The 23,519-nt window shown below is 48.0% G+C and overlaps 1 protein-coding gene across 1 annotated transcript in view; it reads right to left on the reverse strand.

Annotated features, from left to right (window-relative positions):
- LOC120047004 (dystrophin-related protein 2-like) overlaps positions 1-23,519 on the reverse strand; it is a 138,971-nt gene that overhangs the window by 23,879 nt on the left and 91,573 nt on the right. The window contains exons 10-18 of the mRNA XM_038992552.1: positions 21,973-22,051; positions 20,889-20,949; positions 19,463-19,524; positions 18,661-18,735; positions 13,700-13,904; positions 8,952-9,037; positions 6,957-7,114; positions 1,630-1,796; positions 1,347-1,458 (exon numbers count right to left, since the gene is read on the reverse strand). Coding sequence (XP_038848480.1) covers positions 1,347-1,458; positions 1,630-1,796; positions 6,957-7,114; positions 8,952-9,037; positions 13,700-13,904; positions 18,661-18,735; positions 19,463-19,524; positions 20,889-20,949; positions 21,973-22,051 — 1,005 coding nt within the window. The remainder of the gene's footprint in view (positions 1-1,346; positions 1,459-1,629; positions 1,797-6,956; positions 7,115-8,951; positions 9,038-13,699; positions 13,905-18,660; positions 18,736-19,462; positions 19,525-20,888; positions 20,950-21,972; positions 22,052-23,519) is intronic.

Consider the following 23,519-nt stretch of genomic DNA (forward strand, 5'->3'; position numbering starts at 1 on the left):
TGCAAAACCATTCCAGTCAGTTCAATTATGAGTTTGTCTGAGACCTTGCTTCTTGGCATCCCAGCACACTCCCTCTGTCCAACACAATTACAGCAGAGCTATGGAGCAAGCAGGCAGGTCTATACTGGTGCAAAGCACCCTGGGATAGGCCACCCTGGCCACCAAGAGGGCCGGAGCGTTGGCTGTCCCGCTGGCCTTCCCACACTCCCTGTGGGATTTGATCCACAGCTCAGCAAAGTGGCCTGGATTAGCCCCACGCACCTTTGTGGAGGGAAAGATTATCCAGACCTCCCTGCATTCACTGAAACGGTCTTAAATCACTCTAGTGCGCTAGCGGCCGCTCGTCAGCTAATCACCCTCTCCAAGTAATTTTTTTGCAATTAAGCAGCTTTTCCCTCCCCAGTCGGCCATGTCGGAGGTGTTTGCACTGGGCCAGAGTCAGAGAGAATGGTGGTTCTGTGCCATCTGTCAAAATGTGCTAGATCAGTCAGTTGGTATGTGATCCACGAGCGGAGCGGCTTCCAGCCCTCATAGTTTGTTTGATAACTGGGTAGGGTTCAGTTCTGTTGTACTTTTCCATTAGGATAGCAAGGCCCTACAGGAAACATGATGCAAGTGTTATCAATGTGTTACTGTTGTATTTGGGTGTATTGCTTTGTTTTCCAATATTAGGTGTAACTTTCTATATCACACTTCCTATGATCTGTATTGCTTCTCCTCAGGACACTTATAACATGGCTAATCCTGATTTAGTTCTGAAATGAGATCTTGGAAAACCGTATACAGTACATGTAGCTAAGTAGCCAAACCCTGATCTATTGATTGGGTGTGAATGTTCTGGCAGTGAGAACATTGGTGGTGTGCTATTGGCCACCGTCAGCCCCGGCTAACCTCTTCCTAAATATTTGGTCACATTACATTTGGTGCATAGTTTCCTAGAAACAAGGGGTGGCTCAAGTAACCCCTTGTCTCAACTTACCCCACTTTCCCCTATAGCCTCAAACCATTGTTAAAACTATAATTTTTTATATCTTGGATGGTCAGTCCTTGCATCAATAGCTCTGTCTATGGATTTGAGAGTGGTTACGTTTCCCCAACCCCATCCCTCAGCTTTTTACCGAAACAGCGGAGGGGTGGCGCTTTGTTATTGTTTGAACTGCAGATTGTCCCTTTAAGATGGTAGTTTAGAGCGTAGTATAGTCTGCGTCGGAAATGGCACCCTATTCCCTGTACAGTGCACTACTATGCAGTACTAGGTGCACCCTATTCCCTGCATAGTGCACTACTTTTTTAATATTAATAGGGTGCCATTCGTGAGGCAGCCTGGGTGTAGTACTCCTTCTTACTGGGGTATAGTACTCCATGATGGGGTAGTGGAGCTTCTTTCCCTTGGTGGTGCGTCCTGTGAGGAAGCACGTCTGGCAGATGTCCACATTGAATTGTTTAAGACTGCGGTACCTGTCAGGACAGATCAGCAGAACGGAAGACCATGTCACAGTCAGTAACATTAGAGAGGTCTTAGCAATAGCTCTATCCTCAACCTAGATGTTTTTTTTGTGTGTGTGCATACAGTATTGTGTGTCACACATCCACCTTTATTCATCTCTGATAGAGGTACAATAGACCCACCTGAATCCCTTGATGGGGCACTGTTTACAGATGTAACACTTGGCCTGGTGCTTGGCGGACTCGGCCACAGCCACACGCTGCAGAACAGCCAGCCACACTACAGACTGGGGCTCCAGACTCATCCACTCCAGGAAGTGCGATACCTCGATGGCTAGCTTACCTGGGGCCTACGGGAGGAAGAACATAGGAAACATCATACCAGAGTAACTTATGTTTGTTTGTTCTCCTGTTTGTTTGTCTGTAAAATGCTATTATCTAGTATAGGTATGCAGTACAATTTACCACAACATCAAATTGCCTGTATTTACATACTGTAGGCTACTTATTACAAGGTAATGGCATATTCACTTAAAATGACACTTGAAGAAGTCGTATATAAACTGCTGCAGAAAGCACAAATAGAGAAAGAGGAAGTTGATAGGGGCCAGTGAGCGTGGTGACTTTGTCAGAGGACCTGTTGCGGTTCTAACGTTCCAAAGCCATTCCGGCATTCCAGAGACGTGCAGAAAAAATGGGATAAAAAGTCAGGCTAATAAAGGAGAATTGGTAATGTGTAAAATTCTCATTAAGTGTGCATCAGAGATGCATTAAAACGTTGATTTCCCTGGAGTCTCGTCCTGGCTCAGCCAAAGCAGCGTAATTAATGTGTGAGTGTGTGTGTGTATCATGGCCGAGGAGGCGTGCTGGATTGAGAGTTCTCCAGGGAAACGAGGCTCCTCTCCTCACTGCTCTTTTCTCTGCCCTGCTCACCTCTCCTCGACTCTCGTCTCTGCTTTATGGTTCAGTAGCCAGCTCTGATTGTGGGAGGACAAATGTTTCAGCATACTGAACCCACTGAGTACACTGAACACCGCAAAGTATATATTGATTAAAATAATCATCAAATCAAAGCATTTGTAGATTATTCTGGCCACATCAAAACTTAGCAAACACACTGACTACACAAAGCAACAACACACAGAGAAAACACACTCTCCATCACTTCACAGGGCACAACAGGCTGGTCTCTCTATACACACAGACCACGGAGGGCCACAGCATTTCATGCCTACTGTAGTGTAACTCCCTCCTCTCTGGTCCTCTGTCCTCCATGTAGAGCCAAACCCATCTGCCCCTCTGTCATCAATGACTCCACTATACCTCTCCCACAACAAGTGCCAGCGCGTGTCATCCCCTCACTTTGACTTTATTACCACGCCAACGTGATAAATTGTCACTACGCTGATAATTCAGGCTGCTCATAAAAGACTTGACATAGAGCAAATGGTGAAATGAAGGGGTTTAAATCACCCCAAGTTGATATCAGAAGTATGGATGGGAATAGAGCGAGATTTAATTGAGGATTGGCTGTAAAAAAAAGAAAAAGGGGAAGAATAAGGATCATCGACTTCGGCGATGTCATTTACAAAATAGCCTCCAACACTCTACTCAACAAACTGGATGCAGTCTATCACAGTGCCATCCGTTTTGTCACCAAAGCCCCATATACTACCCACCATTGCGACCTGTACGCTCTTGTTGGCTGGCCCTCGCTTCATACTCGTCGCCAAACCCACTGGCTCCAGGTCATCTACAAGTCTCTGCTAGGTAAAGCCCCGCCTTATCTCAGCTCACTGGTCACCATAGCAGCACCCACCCGTAGCACGCGCTCCAGCAGGTATATCTCACTAGTCACCCCCAAAGCCAATTCCTCCTTTGGCCGCCTTTCCTTCCAGTTCTCGGCTGCCAATGACTGGAACAAAATGCAAAAATCACTGAAGCTGGAGACTCATATCTCCCTCACTAGCTTTAAGCATCAGCTGTCAGAGCAGCTCACAGATCACTGCACCTGTACATAGCCCATCTGTAAATAGCCCATCCAACTACCTCATCCCCATACTGTATTTATTTATTTATCTTGCTCCTTTGCACCCCAGTATCTCTACTTGCACATTCATCTTCTGCACATCAATCACTCCAGTGTTTAATTGGTATATTGTAATTACTTCGCCACCATTGCCTATGTATTGCCTTACCTCCCTTATCTTACCTCATTTGCACACACTGTATATAGTATTTTTCTACTGTATTATTGACTGTATGTTTGTTTATTCCATGTGAAACTCTGTGTTGTTGTATGTGTCGAACTGCTTTGCTTTATTCTTGGCCAGGTCGCAGTTGTAAATGAGAACTTGTTCTCAACTAGCCTACCTGGTTAAATATAGGTGAAATAAAAAAAATATATATAAAAAATATTGCTGTTGAGGGTTTGCAAAAGCCAGCACCGGAGCTTTAGTGAGGCGTTCCTTCAGATCTCAAAGGCCATTTCACATTTCTCATCCCATTTAGATCTGAAGGGTTCAGAGGGCTTGAAGTACACATTGTCTGTTCTTTCCTTGGGCTTTCTTCCTTTCTTGGCTGAGGGAAGGTAACCATGCAGGAGTTGGTTCAAAGTGTAACTCAATTTTGAGTAGTCTTTCACAAATCTTCTATAATACCCACAGAATCTGAGAAAAGAACGCGGAGTGTCTGGTCTCGGCCATGTGGTTACTGCTTCGATCTTCAATGGACCTGTACCCTCTCCATCCTGGGATACTATGTGTCCCACACAGTTGACTGACGTTCGGCAGAATTGACAATTGTCCAAAGACAACTTCAGTCCTCCTTCTTTCAAGCGATCCAACACTTTGAGAAGCCTCTCTTCGTGTTATTTCAGTGTCTTTCCGAACACTATCAGGTCGTCTAAGTACACTAGAACTTCGAGCAGGTTCATGTCCCCAACGGTCTGTTCCATAACACTTTGAAAAGTTGCTGGTGCTCCTGACAACCCTGCGGCATCCTCTCAAACTGATAGAATACCAGCCGGGCATATGAAAGCAGTCTTCTATTTGTCAGCTTCACTCATCAGAATTGATTAATATCCACTTCTGAGATCCAACATGCTGAGCCATTTGCCTCCATTCAAACTGGTCAGGGCATCTTCAATTTGCGGTTCGGTGTATTGGTCAGGAACTGTACGCCTGTTGAGCGTTCTGTAGTCCACACACATCCATATGGTTCCGTTCTTCTTCCTCACCACTACAATCAGCGACGACATAGGGGTCTCGACGGAAAGAGGATTTCAGCATCTTTCACGTTCTTCAGATGTTTCCTTACATCTTCCACATCAGCTGGGGACAGCCGTCGAGACCTCTCCCTAAACAGTGTGTCATCAGGGACTCGAATGGTATGGCGAGTACTCTTGGAACAACCAACGTCCAACTCATGAGTTGAGAAAACATATTTTTGTTCCATCATCTTGTTAGTTAACCTCCTCTTCCATTCTTCAGATAAAGGTGAGTCACAGAAGTTGAATTAAGAAGACGTCAGCTTCTCAGGTAAGTTGCGCTTCCTCCCCTCAGTGGCAGCAGGAACAGGAGCTACATCTACAGGAAACAGGGAAGCAATGGGCATGCCACATTGTAAGGTTATCTCTCTTGATGATACATCCCTGACTGCAACTATTATTCTTCTAGACGACACAACCATAGACATCTGAATTTCAGATCTCACAAGAAGTTCTTCTGGAAACCGGGAAACTTCTGGACACTGGGATTCTTCAGGTCTATCTACCAAAATGGGTACATGGTGATCCAGGAAACTTCGGGAATCCCGGTGACTCTTGCTAGTCCACCAGGTGGCAATAGTACAGGTTTTGTCTGTGAAAACCATACTGTTCCTCTTTTCTGGTCCTCAACATCAGTTGGGATCACTTTCATCTTCTCATAAGCCTCTTTGATAAGAAGATGAACACGTAGAGTGCTCAGGAAACCTTCACCTCCTTTCTCTTGACAGGCCATCATCAGCCTTCTAACCACAGAAGTGTTTGTACCAACCAGGATAGAGACTTCACCTTTAATGGCCGGGTCTGGACAAACCAACACAAGTGCTTCTATGATCTCCGTTACACCTACTACTGATCGTGAAAACTCCAACTTCAAAGACAAATAGCCATCATCTGGGTATTGCTCTGAGCTAAGACCTCAAATCTCCAAGTGTCCAATGAGCTTTAATGGCAGATGCGTCAAGTACTTGTTTAAAAAGGATCTGTAGAGTAGGGTAATCTGAGACCCACTATCTAGTAAAGCTTTAGCATAGATGCCTTCAATCTGTACAGGAACAACAGCGCTAGGTCTCACTAAGCCGGTAGGTAGCATGTCTTTTGCTTCTTCACGTTTCTTGTTGCACTTGGTGGAACGTATCTTCACCGGGACGTCAGGTCGCTCCTTTTCTGGGTCCCGCTGTAGTTTCCCGTTGACCGTTTCTGGCTGATGAGACGCTTGTTGACTTTCCTCAGATTTTCTCCGCCCTCACAGTCTCATTTTAAGTGTCCATCCTCTCCACATTTATAGCAGAAGATACCAGGTTGGCCTTCATCTTCACTCAGCGTAAAACACCACAGCTACTCACGGTTTTGTAGAAACCCCTTGAAACCAACAGTTCCAAGGCCGTTGCCTATTTATAATCCAATTGGCAGAAATTGCCCTGCATGCATCCGAAATGTCCAGAATCAACGAAGCCATCAAATTCCCTCAGACCAAGCCGTCCTCTTCAGCTCCCGATCCGACAAATCCAAGCTAGCTCCCGAAGCGTCTAGAATCTTCGTTAATCCAGCCGAGCAGCAATTAAAACCAATAATTTTAGTACACAACATGTTATTTTTCACTCCACAAGAGCATCTCTCCCCCTTTCTTTCTCTCCTCAGCAACAATGGAGAAACCTGCAAAGCCCTCTGCACACCACCCATAGTGCATCTTGATTGTTCCAAACCGAGCATGCACCCTTCGCATGAACAGAAACCATAGTTCTAAATACATGATTTAACAGGGCATTACAATAGGATGCCGCCTTTCCAACAAGTCAGTTCATCAAATTTCTGCCCTTCTAGAGCTTCCCTGGTCAACTGAAAGTGCTGTTATTGTGAAGTGGAAACGTCACGGAGCAACAACGGCTCAGTGGAAAGCCTTCCCAGAAGAGTGGTATAGGTTGTTATAGCAGCCTCCATAGCAAGGGGAAACCAACTCCATATTAATGCCCGTGATTTTGGAATGAGATGTTCGACGAGCAGGTGTCCACATACTTTTGGTCATGTAGTGCATCTAATTGTGCTCTTTCCCCTGAAGGAATTCATGAAAATGTATGTAATTTAACTCAATTGAATTTAGGTAATTCCTAGCCTGTGTTACCATAGTATCCTTAACCAGTGTATTGTGAGGTTTTAAGGAGTGTGTGTGTGTGTGCTTGTATTTGTGCGCGTGTCTGTCTGTGTGTGTGTGTGTGTGTGTGTGTGTGTGTGTGTGTGGTCTCACCATGCGGAAGCAGCTGCGTACACTGGGCTCCACGTTGCTCCCTCCGAAGGCGGCCACCTCTCCCAGCTGTCGCGGGATCTGGATGGCTTCATAAAGCAGCATGGTGAGGTGACGCTGGTCTGTCAGACCCCCTGGACCAGACACCTGCCTGAACAAGTCTGATGAAACACAGAGGGTTAATGAAACGTGTGTGTGTTTGTGAGTTCGCACACAAGATTGTTTATGTTTGCGAATCTATTCACTTCTTTATGCGTGGATGTGAATCTATTCACTTCTTTATGTGTGTTTGCGAATCTATTCACCTCTATATGTGTAGATGTGTTCCAGATTATGTTTACCAGAGCTGGGGTCAATTCGAATTGAAGGCTGTCAATTCAGGAAGTGATTTTAATTTAAAATTCTAAAAATTGAAAAACTTTTGAAATAAATAGCTTCTACTCATTGAAAAGTCATTGAAAGTAATTTTCACGTTTTGAATTGTTATTTAGGTTAACCTCCTGATTTGACTGCCCTCAATTAAAATTTACCTCAGCCCTGATGTTTACCCTAGTGTAATGTGTAGTATCTAAGCCTGTGTGTGTTTACATTATATCTGCTTGTGTGTACACGAGCATATTGGCGCTACTATTCACACCTACACATATGTACCAACATCCATGTTCTCAGCGTTTCTCTAAGTGAGACTGTGTGTGGGCGATACTTCCCTAAGCCTGTTTCTAGGTTTTTGAGAGAAAGAAAGAGAAAGAAAGAGAAAGAGAGAAAGAGAGAGAGAAAGAGAAAGAGGAAGAGGAAGAGGAAGAGAAAGAGAAAGAGGAAGAGAAAGAGAGAGAGGAAGGGCAGTCGTGCTGATCTAATTGCAGACAAAAGGGCTGCATTAGCGCTCGCTACCTCGTCAGGCTCTGAATGGAGCCTTCATCTGCGAGTCGTGATTCCGCCTGTCACTGAGGAGATGGATACTGACAGGTGTTTGAAGGTGCTGCACAATGCCAGTATAAATAGCACCAGCCACAGCCAGAACCCTGACAGCCAGCCTGCCTGCCTCTACCCTGCACACGGCTCAAGCTCTGGGGGGGCAGGGGGACAAAAGACAAACACACACACACACTGTGTCTGCCACACTGCCACACTCACTCACTCACTGCCACCAGATGCGCCCCCTTGTTTACTAGCATAATCAGGGGTCATCTCTCCCCTGAGCTCAGGAGAAAAAATGTGTGATCAATCACTGGGACAAATTGGCATGGTTTGCATCACTGCCCCCCTCCCCCCCCGCCTGCCCGCCTCTACCCTCACAATCCTCTAGGGCCAGGCCTTCTGTGCTTCGTCTGCCATAAAAAATACTCCAAATCTGTTGCCATTCAATTTTTACAAGCTGTCACAGATGGTGTGCCAACTGACAGTGGGCCTGCCCTGACCCGTCGGGACTGTCTAAAATCTCATACTGATGAGCTCATTCTCTCTCCTCTCCCCCCTTCTCTACATATTTACAAGGCTGTGTTGTAAAATGCGGTTAAGATGCTGTAAAGGGGTTTTTACTTTCCCTGAGCTGGGCACCAGTGAAATATTAGCGCATAATTGAACATCGAAAAGGGAAGCCAGAGGGGCCAGAGCCCAGAGAGAGAGAGCTAAGTGTGGTGTGTGTGTGTGTGTGTGTGTGTGTGTGTGTGTGTGTGTGTGTGTGTGTGTGTGTGTGTGTGTGTGTGTGTGTGTGTGTGTGTGTGTGTGTGTGTGTGTGTGTGTGTGTGTGTGTGTGTGTGTGTGTGTGTGTGTTCTCTCTACCATAGTGTATTCTCTCTGCCTAAAAGCCCAATGTACTTTGGAGAAATAAAGAGAGAGAGAGAGAGCCTTTCCCCATTATTGTGCAGCAGAGTAATTCCCTCCATTAGGCTAAGTGGTTGTCTTTATGTAATGCTTGCAATCAGGCTGGTTTTGTTTTGGCCCTTTGTTAGGGGGCTGCAGGGCTGTGGTGTCTACATGAGAGGGTCTCATACTTACATTTATACTTCTCCTGAACATCCGCATTGCACAGGCTCACCAGTCCCGTCTTGAAGGAGAGGACACGCATCTTTCCATTGCGACCACTAGGGAGAAAGCAGGGCAGGGCAGGGCAGAGCAGGGCAGGGCAGGGCAGGGCAGGGAGAGGGAGAGGGAGAGGGAGAGGGAGAGGGAGAGGGAGAGGGAGCTATAAAAAGTAGAATATGCCAGAACAAATACATTTACATAAGCAAACAGACACATAAACTAAGCCTTTACACTGAAAAAACAAGGGGATTAGAGGCAAGAACAGATCCATAAACAGTGTTCTCTGGCCAATGGCAAGGCCACACAGTTGGGTTGGGACTGGGAGAGCTGTGTCCTGACTTAAATGGGTCACATTATATCTGTGTGTCTGGGAGGCACAGGGACACTGCCACGAGAGTCAGAGAGAGGGAAGGACAGGGCTGCTGTTACTGGCTTTAGTTGGGAGCTTTGCTGCTTTTCTTTTCTCTGCCTTGACTGTCAGGAGGGGATTACAGTCATTTAAAGAACATTAGAGGCAGTGGGAGTCAATGTCAGTGGGAGAGACACATAGAAGCACTGCCTTTAATGTGTGACAAAACAGGAGTCAGGAGACTGCAGAGTCCATTAGGCAGTAGGAGGCAGTAGGAGTACATTAGAGGCAGTGCGAGTCTATGTGAGAATATAAGAGATGTTAAAGTCACTGGGGGAACATTAGAGGCAGTGTGAGAACAATAGTCAGTGTGAGAACAGAGACAGTGTGAGAACATTAGAATCAGTGTGAGAACATTAGAGACAGTATGAGAACATTAGAGACAGCGTGGGAACATTAGTGTCAGTGTGAGAACATTAGAGACAGTGTGAGAACATTATGGTCAGTGTGAGAACATTAGTCAGTGTGAGAACATTAGAGACAGGGTGGGAACACTGGAGACAGTGTGAGAACATTAGAGACAGTGTGAAAATATTAGTCTGTGTGAGAACATTAGAGACATTGTGAGAACATTAGCGTCAGTGTGAGAACATTAGAGACAGTGTGAGAACATTAGCGTCAGTGTGAGAACATTAGAGACAGTGTGAGAACATTATGGTCAGTGTGAGAACATTATGGTCAGCGTGAGAACATTAGAGACAGTATGAGAACATTAGAGACAGTGTGAGAACATTATGGTCAGTGTGAGAACATTAGAGACCGTGTGAGAACATTAGAGACTGTGTGGGAACATTATAGTCAATGAGAAAATATTAGAGTCAGTGTGAGAACATGAGAGTCAGTGTGAGAACATTAGAGTCAGTGTGAGAACATTAGAAACAGTGTGAGAACATTAGAGTCCGTGTGAGAACATTAGAGTCAGTGTGAGATTATTAGAGTCAGTGTGAGAACATTAGAAACAGTGTGAGAACATTAGAAACAGTGTGAGAACATTAGAGTCAGTGTGAGAATATTAGAGTCAGTGTGAGAACATGAGAGTCAGTGTGAGATTATTAGAGACAATGTGAGATTATTAGAGTCAGTGGGAGAACATTAGAGTCAGTGTGAGAACATTAGAGACAGTGTGAGAACATGAGAGTCAGTGTGAGAACATTAGAGTCAGTGTGAGAACATGCGAAACAATGTGAGATTTTTAGAGTCAGTGTGAGAACATTAGAGACAATGCGAGATTATTAGAGTCAGTGTGAGAACATTAGAGTCAGTCTGAGAACATTAGAGACAGTGTGAGAACATGAAAGTCAGTGTGAGAACATTAGAGTCAGTGTGAGATTATTAGAGACAATGTGAGATTTTTAGAGTCAGTGTGAGAACATTAGAGTCAGTGTGAGAACATTAGAGTCAGTGTGAGATTATTAGAGACAATGTGAGATTTTTAGAGTCAGTGGGAGGACATTAGAGTCAGTGTGAGAACATGCGAGACAGTGTGAGAACATGATAGACAGTGTGAGAACATTCGAGTCAGTCTGAGAACATTAGAGTCAGTGTGAGATTATTAGAGACAATGCGAGATTATTAGAGTCAGTGTGAGAACATTAGAGTCAGTGTGAGAACATTAGAGTCAGTGTGAGAACACTCGAGTCAGTGTGAGAACATTAGAGACAATGTGAGATTTTTAGAGTCAGTGTGAGAACATTAGAGACAGTGTGAGAACATTAGAGTCAGTGTGAGAATATTAGAGTCAGTGTGAGAACATGAGAGTCAGTGTGAGATTATTAGAGACAATGCGAGATTATTAGAGTCAGTGTGAGAACATTAGAGTCAGTGTGAGAACATTAGAGTCAGTGTGAGATTATTAGAGACAATGTGAGATTTTTAGAGTCAGTGGGAGGACATTAGAGTCAGTGTGAGAACATGCGAGACAGTGTGAGAACATGATAGACAGTGTGAGAACATTCGAGTCAGTCTGAGAACATTAGAGTCAGTGTGAGATTATTAGAGACAATGCGAGATTATTAGAGTCAGTGTGAGAACATTAGAGTCAGTGTGAGAACATTAGAGTCAGTGTGAGAACATTAGAGTCAGTGTGAGAACATTAGAGACAGTGTGAGAACATTCGAGTCAGTGTGAGAACATTAGAGACAATGTGAGATTTTTAGAGTCAGTGTGAGAACATTAGAGACAGTGTGAGAACATTAGAGTCAGTGTGAGAATATTAGAGTCAGTGTGAGAACATGAGAGTCAGTGTGAGATTATTAGAGACAATGCGAGATTATTAGAGTCAGTGTGAGAACATTAGAGTCAGTCTGAGAACATTAGAGACAGTGTGAGAACATGAAAGTCAGTGTGAGAACATTAGAGTCAGTCTGAGAACATTAGAGTCAGTGTGAGAACATTAGAGTCAGTGTGAGAACATTAGAGTCAGTGTGAGAACATTAGAGACAGTGTGAGAACATTCGAGTCAGTCTGAGAACATTAGAGTCAGTGTGAGATTATTAGAGACAATGCGAGATTATTAGAGTCAGTCTGAGAACATTAGAGTCAGTGTGAGAACATTAGAGTCAGTGTGAGAACATTAGAGTCAGTGTGAGAACATTAGAGTCAGTCTGAGAACATTAGAGTCAGTGTGAGATTATTAGAGACAATGCGAGATTATTAGAGAACGTGTGAGAACATTAGAGTCAGTGTGAGATTATTAGAGACAATGCGAGATTATTAGAGTCAGTGTGAGAACATTAGAGTCAGTGTGAGATTATTAGAGTCAATGCAAGATTATTACAGTCAGACCTAGGGGGAGGCAGGGGGAGACCTAGGGGGAGGCAGGGGGAGACCTAGGGGGAGGCAGGGGGAGACCTAGGGGAGGCAGGGGGAGACCTATGGAAGGCAGGGGGAGACCTAGGGGAGGCAGGGGGAGGCAGGGGGAGACCTAGGGGAGGCAGGGGGAGACCTAGGGAAGGCAGGGGGAGACCTAGGGGGAGGCAGGAGGAGACCTAGGGGGAGACAGGAGGAGACCTAGGGGGAGGCAGGGGGAGACCTAGGGGGAGGCAGCGGGAGACCTAGGGGGAGGCAGGAGGAGACCAACACACACATTTCTGCTGACTCAAAATCACTCTGACCCACCCACTCTCCAAAATTACCTGAGAAAAGACTGAGAAAAAATCAGCTTTTCTCTTTAGTAATACTGAGAACACAACACTCAGTCTGTGGGTAGACCTCATGATGATTACAGCTCACAGACACAGACACAGACACAGACACAGACACAGACACAGACACAGACACAGACAGAGAGACAGACAGACAGACAGACAGACAGACAGACAGACAGACAGACAGATCCCACTGCAGGCTCAGCTCATTCGCATTCACAGCCTGCGTTTATCGGAAAACAAAAAAGCAATTACAGGGAATGCATGTAAAGGGTAAAATGCTGATTTCCACTCATTAGCAGCAGGTAGTTAAGGGCTGCAAAACAAATGTTTAGTGTTTAGAAAAAAATTGGGCTGTTTTTTATATTCGCCGGGAATTGTGCCTCTCAGATTGTCCGCGGAGGGCTTGGCAGTTGGCAGAGAGAGATGGGGTCAGGGCAATCAGAATCAAACAGAGGAGGCTTTCTGCTGGGTCTCAGTGGCCCTGATTGGACACCTGCCTGCTTGATTGAGCTCCAGCCTCTCTGTGATCCTACTCACGACACAGCCTCCCAGGCACAGAGCGTACTTCACCAATGAGACGCCACACTGAGAGGGCTCTTGGCCAATCACAGCATTGGACTAGCAGAGAGTGATGGACCTTGATTATGGGAAAACGGTGAATATGGCCAAGGATGTGTGAGAGGTTATATTAGCAGCAACGCTAACTGCAGGGGTTACGAGTGTCACGCATAGAACAGTGCTGCATATGAAACAGAGATGACAAAAAGAGAGTTATTTGGTTCATTAGAACATAATAGCTCAAAGTGCCACTGACAAGCAGCTAACAACACCAGTGGAATGAACAGTCACAAATTAGATGACGAATAAACTGTATATCTGAACACAAATTAATGCATAACTCAAGGTCATGAAATAGGTTCTTGACTGACACCGGCTAAATAACCTTGGCGAAAGTAGTTGTGTTGTATGCGGGAGTAATCTTCATCTTACTGGCTAATTAGTGTTTATTTTCTATTTCCAACCCCTTAAAGGTAATATAAGATCAAGTACCTGTCAGACATTGTCGCACTGAGCAGCCAGTTAGAACACATGACCTGGTCTGGTTGATGTCATGTAAGGTTCAGGGTCAAGGGTCAAGGTTAAAGGTCAGTGGTCAGTAGTACCTGTCGTAGACATTGAGCAGCCAATTGAGGCACATGTCGACACAGAGAGGGATGTTGACCACGATGGCCCTCCTCTCCTCCTCCAGTCTCTCATACAGGCCGGTCAGGGCATGAATCATCTCCACCACATCCATCACATGTTCCCCGTGCTGCAGATCCTGCTCCCTGAACACGTCCACCACACTCACCAGCGTCAGCAGGTCCACTGGATGGGCGTACGCACGCACGCACGCACGCACGCACGCGCACACACACACACACACACACACACACACAGACCACCAGGGACAGCAGAGTGAAGGAGAGAACACTTATTCAACTTTTCTCCCACTTAAGTGCTGACAGATTGTGAGAGCGTCGACCCAAATGTGATTTTGTTCCTCTAAACTAATTTGAATGGCCATCCCAGGCTGGGCAGAGGACTGGATATAAAAGTGTGTCCTCTAATGACAGGTGGAATTGAACAGGGAGATAAAAGGGTGGCAGAGGAGAGGACATGGCTGGAGTGGGTTAGGAGAGGAGAGGAGAGGACATGGCTGGAGTGGGTTAGGAGAGGAGAGGAGAGGACATGGCTGGAGTGGGTTAGGGTTGGGAGAGGAGAGGACATGGCTGGAGTGGGTTAGGAGAGGAGAGGAGAGGACATGGCTGTAGTGGGTTAGGGTTGGGAGAGGAGAGGACATGGCTGCAGTGGGTTAGGGTTGGGAGAGTAGAGGACATGGCTGGAGTGGGTTAGGGTTGGGAGAGTAGAGGACATGGCTGGAGTGGTTAGGGTTAGGGAGATTAGAGGACATGGCTGATGGGTTAGGGTTGGAGAGGAGAGGACATGGCTGGAGTGGGTTAGGAGAGGAGAGGACATGGCTGTAGTGGGTTAGGGTTGGGAGAGGAGAGGACATGGCTGCAGTGGGTTAGGGTTGGGAGTAGAGGACTGGCTGGAGTGGGTTAGGGTTAGGAGAGTAGAGGACATGGCTGGAGTGGGTTAGGGTTGGAGAGTAGAGGACATGGCTGCAGTGGGTTAGGTTGGGAGAGGAGAGGACATGGCTGCAGTGGGTTAGGAGAGGAGAGGAGAGGACATGGCTGGAGTGGGTTAGGGTTGGGAGAGTAGAGGACATGGCTGGAGTGGGTTAGGGTTGGGAGAGGAGAGGACATGGCTGGAGTGGGTTAGGGTTGGGAGAGGAGAGGACATGGCTGGAGTGGGTTAGGGTTAGGAGAGGAGAGGAGAGGACATGGTTGTAGTGGGTTAGGGTTGGGAGAGGAGAGGACATGGCTGGAGTGGGTTAGGGTTGGGAGAGGAAGGAGGGACATGGTTGTAGTGGGTTAGGTTGGGAAGGAGAGGACATGGTTGGAGTGGGTTAGGGTTGGGAGAGGAGAGGACATGGTTGTAGTGGGTTAGGGTTGGGAGAGGAGAGGACATGGCTGGAGTGGGTTAGGGTTGGGAGAGGAGAGGACATGGCTGTAGTGGGTTAGGGTTGGGAGAGGAGAGGACATGCTGTAGTGGTTAGAGAGGAGGTAGAGTAGAGGACATGGCTGTAGTGGGTTAGGGTTGGGAGAGGAGAGGACATGGCTGGAGTGGGTTAGGGTTGGGAGAGGAGAGGACATGGTTGTAGTGGGTTAGGGTTGGGAGAGTAGAGGACATGGCTGTAGTGGGTTAGGGTTGGGAGAGGAGAGGACATGGCTGGAGTGGGTTAGGGTTGGGAGAGGAGAGGACATGGCTGTAGTGGGTTAGGAGAGGAGAGGGAGGAGGACATGGCTGGAGTGGGTTAGGGTTGGGAGAGTAGGGACATGGCTGCAGTGGGTTAGGGTTGGAGAGTAAGACTGGCTGGAGTGGGTTAGGGTTGGGAGAGTAGAGGACATGGCTGGAGTGGGTTAGGGTTGGAGAGAGTAGAGGACATGGCTGCAGTGGGTTAGGGTTGGGAGAGAGAGGACATGGCTGTAGTGGGTTAGGGTTGGGAGGAGAGGACATGGCTGTAGTGGGTTAGGTTGGGAGAGGAGAGGACAGGCTGTAGTGGTAGGGTTGGGAGAGGAGGACATGGCTGTAGTGGGTTAGGGTTGGGAGAGTAGAGGACATGGCTGTAGTGGGTTAGGAGAGGATAGAGAGGACATGGCTGTAGTGGGTTAGGTTGGGAGAGTTGAGGACATGGCTATAGTGGGTTAGGGTTGGGAGATAGAGGACATGGCTGTAGTGGGTTAGGGTTGGGAGAGTAGAGGACATGGCTGTAGTGGGTTAGGGTTGGGAGAGGAGAGGACATGGCTGTAGTGGGTTAGGGTTGGGAGAGTAGAGGACATGGCTGTAGTGGGTTAGGGTTGGGAGAGGAGAGGACATGGCTGGAGTGGTGGGTTAGGGTTAGGAGAGGAGAGGAGAGGACATGTTGTAGTGGGTTAGGGTTGGGAGAGGAGAGGACATGCTGGAGTGGGTTAGGGTTGGGAGAGGAGGGACATGGTTGTAGGGTTGGGTTGGGAGAGGAGAGGACATGGCTGGAGTGGGTTAGGGTTGGGAGGGTGAGGACATGGCTGTAGTGGGTTAGGGTTGGGAGAGTAGAGGACATGGCTGTAGTGGGTTAGGAGAGGAGAGTAGAGGACATGGCTGTAGTGGGTTAGGGTTGGAGAGGAGAGGACATGGCTGGAGTGGGTTAGGGTTGGGAGAGGAGAGGACATGGTTGTAGTGGGTTAGGGTTGGGAGAGGAGAGGACATGGCTGTAGTGGTTAGGGTTGGGAGAGGAGGACATGGCTGGAGTGGGTTAGGGTTGGGAGAGGAGAGGACATGGTTGTAGTGGGTTAGAGAGGAGAGGAGAGGAGAGGACATGGCTGGAGTGGGTTAGGGTTGGGAGAGTAGAGGACATGGCTGCAGTGGGTTAGGGTTGGGAGAGTAGAGGACATGGCTGGAGTGGGTTAGGGTTGGGAGAGTAGAGGACATGGCTGGAGTGGGTTAGGGTTGGGAGAGTAGAGGACATGGCTGCAGTGGGTTAGGGTTGGGAGAGGAGAGGACATGGCTGTAGTGGGTTAGGGTTGGGAGAGGAGAGGACATGGCGTAGTGGGTTAGGGTTGGGAGAGGAGGACATGGCTGTAGTGGGTTAGGGTTGGGAGAGGAGAGGACATGGCTGTAGTGGGTTAGGGTTGGGAGAGTAGAGGACATGGCTGTAGTGGGTTAGGAGAGGAGAGGAGAGGACATGGCTGTAGTGGGTTAGGGTTGGGAGATTGGAGGACATGGCTATAGTGGGTTAGGGTTGGGAGAGTAGAGGACATGGCTGTAGTGGGTTAGGGTTGGGAGAGTAGAGGACATGGCTATAGTGGGTTAGGGTTGGGAGAGTAGAGGACATGGCTGTAGTGGGTTAGGGTTGGGAGAGTAGAGGACATGGCTGTAGTGGGTTAGGAGAGGAGAGTAGAGGACATGGCTGTAGTGGGTTAGGGTTGGGAGAGTAGAGGACATGGCTGTAGTGGGTTAGGGTTGGGAGAGGAGAGGACATGGCTGGAGTGGGTTAGGAGAGGAGAGGAGAGGACATGGCTGTAGTGGGTTAGGAGAGGAGAGGAGAGGACATGGCTGTAGTGGGTTAGGGTTGGGAGAGTAGAGGACATGGCTGTAGTGGGTTAGGGTTGGGAGAGGAGAGGACATGGCTGTAGTGGGTTAGGGTTGGGAGAGGAAGGACATGGCTGTAGTGGGTTAGGGTTGGAGAGGAAGGACATGGCTGTAGTGGGTTAGGGTTGGGAGTAGAGGACATGGCTGTAGTGGGTTAGGGTTGGGAGAGTAGAGGACTGGCTGTAGTGGGTTGGTTGGAGAGGGGACTGGCTGGAGTGGTGGTTGGGAGAGGAAAGGACATGGCTGTAGTGGGTTAGGGTTGGGAGGATAGAGGACATGGCTGTAGTGGGTTAGGGTTGGGAGAGGAGAGGACATGGCTGTAGTGGGTTAGGGTTGGGAGAGGAGAGGACATGGCTGGAGTGGGTTAGGGTTGGGAGAGGAGAGGAGACACTAAAATACATTTTAGATGTGCTTTTGTAGAGCCTTCCTCAATCATCCATACCAAGAGGGAGGGAGGGAGGGAGGGAGGGAGGGAGGGAGGGAGGGAGGGGAGGGAGGGAGGGGGAGGGAGGAGGGAGGGGAGGGAGGGAGGGGAGGTGAGAAACTCAGTAGTTACTATGGCAGCCTGGCAATTAATTCTCCTAACGACACGAACTAGCAGACCAGCACACGATGAGGCGGGCTAGAGAGAGAAAAATAGAGAGAGAGGGAGAGAGAGAGGAAGAGAGAGAAAGCAATAGGAGGGTATCGTTTTCAGCGGTCCATTTATGCTGTGCTTTCGCAGGCCATTTCCCTGTGTCGGAGAGAGAGGGTTGGGGTGGAGAGAGGGGTGGAGGGATGGACAACGGAGAGAGAGAGTGTGTGAATGGAGAGAGCGTGGAAAGGGATGTGAGCGGCCAACCATGGCGAAGCATGGCCGCAGGGCTGACTCAGGGTCAGGTGGAGCCAGGGAAGGAGGGAGGGAGGGATGGAGGCGAGGAGGAGAGGGGGGATGTCTGGAAAGTGAAAGATAAGGCTACTACGCTTAGTCCTGGAGGACACACACACACGTTTATGCCTCACTCATCCACATGGCCTTGGCTAATTACCTCCCCTCATGTAACTTAACTGGGCCAATTAATGAGTTTAATTAGCATGTATGACAGTGATTTAGACCTAACGATGGATAGAAAGGGTTGTAGCTGGTTGGATGAGGAGTTGTAGCTAGCTAGTTAGCGCTAGGCTAATCAATGACTTTGATTGGTAGTGGTGACCTTGGTGGCAGATATACCCTAGGAGTTAAGGAAGGGAATGGGCAACTCCTGATTTCACTAATCATGGTCTAAAATGTAAGACCTTTTCTGGCTGAATTAGGTGTGCTATAGCCGGGCTGGAACAAAAGCCTACACACACTGCTCTGGAGCTCCAGCTTTCTCACCCAATGAATGAGGTTTTTAAACACAATACGTACATCTCAGAGCCTTCTGCACCCGCCGCAGCTTCATGGCCGTCCGGTACGCTGAGAACTTGATGTTGTTTAGATCCGCTAATGAGGGAGGGAGGGAGGGAGGGAGGGGAGGGAGGGAGGGGAAAAAATGAAAAAGAGAAGATCAGAGGATGAGGACAAGAGAGAAAACAAACCCCCTTCTACTCTCCCTTCCCCTCTCTCTCTCTCTCGCTCCCCTATCTCTCCATCTATCTCTCTCACTCTCTCTGTCTCTCTCTCTCCCTCTCTCCATCCTTCCCCCCTCCCACTGTCTTCCTCCAGATGAGACACACCACCCTTCGTCTGCCCTCATTCTCCCCGCATTTATCAGTCCATCAGTGAGTCATTAGCAGGGGCCATGTTGCTACATAATTCCACTCCCTCCATCCCTGATAGCATCTCAACGTGTGTGTGTGTGTGTGTGTGTGTGTGTGTGTGTGTGTGTGTGTGTGTGTGTGTGTGTGTGTGTGTGTGTGTGTGTGTGTGTGTGTGTGTGGTTTGTGTGTGTGTGTGTGTGTGGACAAACCCCCTGTCAGATCCCATTAATAAAAGGAATCCGATGCCATTTAATCACAATTAATTTAAATGCAGGAAATAGCTAATCACAGAGCCGGCAAATTGGTCCCGCAGGTTGAGGAGACCAGTGTCGTCCATCTCGGGGGTGTCTGAAATACGGGGCCTTAATGAGGTACGGGGTGACGGTGACGAGGCCCCTGCGGAGGTGGCCGGTGAGGGCCTAAGTGGAAAAAGCTCAGAGAGGGGAACTCTTTAATTGTCTCTGTCTTACCCAGTGCCTGGTACAGCTCCGTCATTTTTGGATGATCCCAGCATGTCGTCTGGCCCTGATGGCTGAGGGAGTTGAGGAAGGGAGAGGGGAGAGGGGAGAGGTGGAGAGGGGAGAGGTGGAGAGGGGAGAGGGGAGAGCAAAGGGGGACAGAGTTACAGGAGGAAAGAGTAAAGTAGTTAGAGAAGAGGAAAAAGAAACAGAGAAAAAGAGCAAAGAGAAAGATGAAGAATTTAGAGAGAGGGTGGGGAGGAGCAGAGGACAGTGTAGAGAGGAGGAGGAATAGAGAGACAGGTACAGTGTAACAAGGGAGAAAGTAGACAGAGTTGTTTCCAATTATGAGTTTATGAACCTGCAAAGCTCAGACACAGAGCAACAACAAGGCAGTAGGACCAATGTTCCACTACGGTCACTCCTCACCCTTCACTGTGTACCAGCTGCTACTACTGCTTCACCCTACCGCTCTGACGGAGCTACGGCAACCATGTAAGAGGCTTCACACAGAGAGCTGCTACTGTCTCCACACTTCATTAAACAGACAACCTATCTGAGCACTCAACCCAAATCCCTGCCAGCAACTGCTACATGGAGCAGCGCAGCGCAGGAAAAGGAAAATATATAGGGGAGAAAAAGATAGCCAATAAATAAATGACGAGCACAGTTAAATAAATGAGCGAGCCCCGAGCAGGAAGTTTGCCAGGACCCCGGGGCCACTTCACTCCAGCGCTCGTTATTACCTGTGTGAGACTGTTGGAATCGATTAGATGCCCGACAGAGGGCCCATCAGATATTCCCCTCCAGTGGCACAATTACACAGCCCATAAGGAATTATCAGGCAGCACAGGGAGGGGGGGCTACTGGGGCTGGGAGGGGGGGTGAAAACGGGGGCAGCAGAGAGGCCAAACGGGGCCCAGGGCTAACAGCAGTGATTAAGAAAATAAATACACTCATTTGTAAAAGAGATACGCTGACAAAACACACTCACGTGTACAAGGCACACACACACACACACACACACACACACACACACACACACACACACAGTACACATGTGCGCACACGTGTATGGATGGATGCACACACACCGACAACCCCCCACACACACACCTCAGAGCTGAAAGATAAACTCAGCCCAACCAGGGAGGATGGAGATTTGATGAATAAATAAGAGGTCAGGGAAGGGTCTTAACTCAATACTGTTCTCTGAGGGATACCTTAGTATGAATGTGTTCTCTCCAGGTAACTCAACACTGCCATCTCAAGCAAAGTGAATGTCTTTTTTCAACAACGACCTAAAGACCTTTTTTCTTCACACACTTTTGGACTGTCTGCACTCATGTCCCCCAGTTGGACTTAATGTACTACACATACACACACAGACCCCCCCCCCCCCCCCCCCCCCCCCCCACACACACACAGTTGGACTTACTTGATGTAGTAGGGCACTTTGTTTGGAGAGATGGCGCGTTCCCAGGGTATCTGCACTGAACCTGAAAGTGAGGGGGAAATCAATTGCTGAGGCACATCAAGCATGAAAAGCCATTTGCACATAACCACTGACCATGTTCATGTCCCAAATGGCACCCTATTCCCTATTTAGTGCATTTAGTGGACAACTTTTGACCAGGGCCTTATGGGTATAGTGCACAGAATAGGGAAAAAGGGTGCCATTTAGGGCATGACCCGCATCTACCCAGACCGTCTGTGAACCTTCAGGCACCACAGAGGGAGAGCTGCGTCACACAACAGGTGAGCTAAAGTTGAATGAAGGGAAAAGCAGCCTTTTGTGTCCAGTCTCAGAGAGGATTAGGTTGTTTGCAAAGGCTAATGGGATATATGGGAGACGGAGGAGGAATATTGACAAGACCCGTTCAATGTAGCATTTTAGCAGTAAGCTACAGGGGTAAGCTAGCTGGGACTGGAATAGGCTAGACTGGAATGGCTGGGAAGTTAAGGGAGACACACGCACACACGCACACACAAGGACACTGTCACAATGAACACAGTGAGGCAGCTACACACACACACATACACACACACACACATTCCTGGCAGGGATAAAGAGATCAGCCCCAGAAGCATGACAGTGCTGACACAGCAGAGCTGGATGGGGGGGAACCGAGGACAGTAGGGGTTCCCTTTAACTACCACCACCATCACAGAGCAGCACACACACACACACGTGACTGAGCACAGACACACAATACTGCTGCTGTGACTCAGTGGGGGCTCAAGGTACAAAGCCTGCCCCCTCGTCACCCGACCCAGACAACACAGTCACACACACAGCCTCACACTGTGACCAACCATGTTCTAATCCCCTTCCCCCCTACAACCCCCCCCCCCCCCCCCCCCCCCCCCCCCCCCCCCCCCCCCCCCCCCACCCGATTTTCAACATCCCACCCCCATCCTGCCCCCAGCCACTATACAGGCATAGCACAGTGTGGCACAACGTGGCACAGAGCGTCACAGCACCCGGCGCCAGCTTCTAATGAATGTGGAGGAGCATTTACTGGAGAGGAAGTGCTGGGATCCAGGACCAAAGTCTCTATGGGCATCCTGCAGCTGCTTCAGACGCTCTTCAATGGAGCCCTGCGAGGAGACATACATTTACATTACATTACACACACATACACACATTTACATGACATTGAATTATACACACAAACACACATTTACATGATACACACACACACACACACACACACACACAAACACACACACACAGCACGGGCAAAACTCAATTACATTTGATCAAAAGAATCAAAGAGAATAACGGAATCGTCTTTATCTCATCTCACACCCGCTACAAACACACACAAACATCTCCCTCCCTCCTCCTCTCCTCATCCTTCGTTTGGCAGTTAGATAGGGCTATGGAAAAATGTAAACATTGACACACCTCCCCTGCCACCTTGCCATAGCCCTTTGAAGAGCACCGAGTAGGGAAAGACGACACTGAATCCACTCTGATCTGTTAGGCTCTTTTCAAACGATGACAGTCATTTCACAGTAAGCTGTGCATCGGAATAGAGGTGTGGGGGTGTGTGTCAACAAGCGAGAGGGATTTGAGTTCGTGAAAATAAGGTGTGCCATTCATTGTCTCTGTACGGTGTGTTTTTGTCGATGTGGCTGTCCCAAAAGGGATTTGTTGAGGACTAATCCTGGTTTATTTACGAGGTATTCGATTCAGCATGTAAATCATTGTCAGAGGATGTCGAAACAGCTCCACAAACAAAGGGCGCTAAATCCACTCACCAAGGCCTTTTGGGGCCCTAAGCGAGAATTGGTTGGGGGGGCTCTCCTACCTCGTGGGCAAAACATTTTAGTGGCCCTCTTGACGGCGGAGAGAAAAATGTATGTATTAAAGCTACAATTCTACACATTTTGCCAAGACTTACCATGTTAATGATATCGGAGTGAGACTAACAAAATCAATAGGGGACCCCTGGATACCTGCCCTGCGTGATTACTACAAATATAGATTGCTGGCTAGACTAACTTACAAATCTAAAAAAAAATTGCTGACATGCTAATTGAGTGACTGTCAGTGACTGACATAACAAGACAAAAACTACTGCACAGCCAAATAAAAAACCTTGCACTGTGCGTATTCTACTATTCTAACTCTCAACAGTAAGTTGAGACCCAGACTGAATTCCCCCAAAAATGTGTATATACACTGAATGTACAAAACATTAGGATCACCTTGCTAATATTGACTTGCACCCCCCTTTTGACATCAGAACAGCATGAATTCATCGGGCATGGACTCTACAAGATATCGAAAACGTTCCACAGGGATGTTGGCCCATGTTGACTCCAATGCTTCCCTCAGTTGTGTCAAGTTGACTGGATGTCCTTTGGGTGTTTGGACCATTCTTGATACACACGGGAAACTGTTGAGCGTGAAAAACCCAGCAGCGTTGCATTTCTTGACACACTCAAACCGTTGCGCCAGGCACCTGCTACCATATCCCGTTCAAAGGCACTTTAATATTTTGTCTTGCCCATTCACCCTCTGAATGGCACACAGACATAATCCATCTCTGAATTGTCT

Source organism: Salvelinus namaycush, chromosome 5 (assembly GCF_016432855.1).
Source record: "Salvelinus namaycush isolate Seneca chromosome 5, SaNama_1.0, whole genome shotgun sequence".
In the NCBI taxonomy this organism is placed as follows: domain Eukaryota; kingdom Metazoa; phylum Chordata; class Actinopteri; order Salmoniformes; family Salmonidae; genus Salvelinus; species Salvelinus namaycush.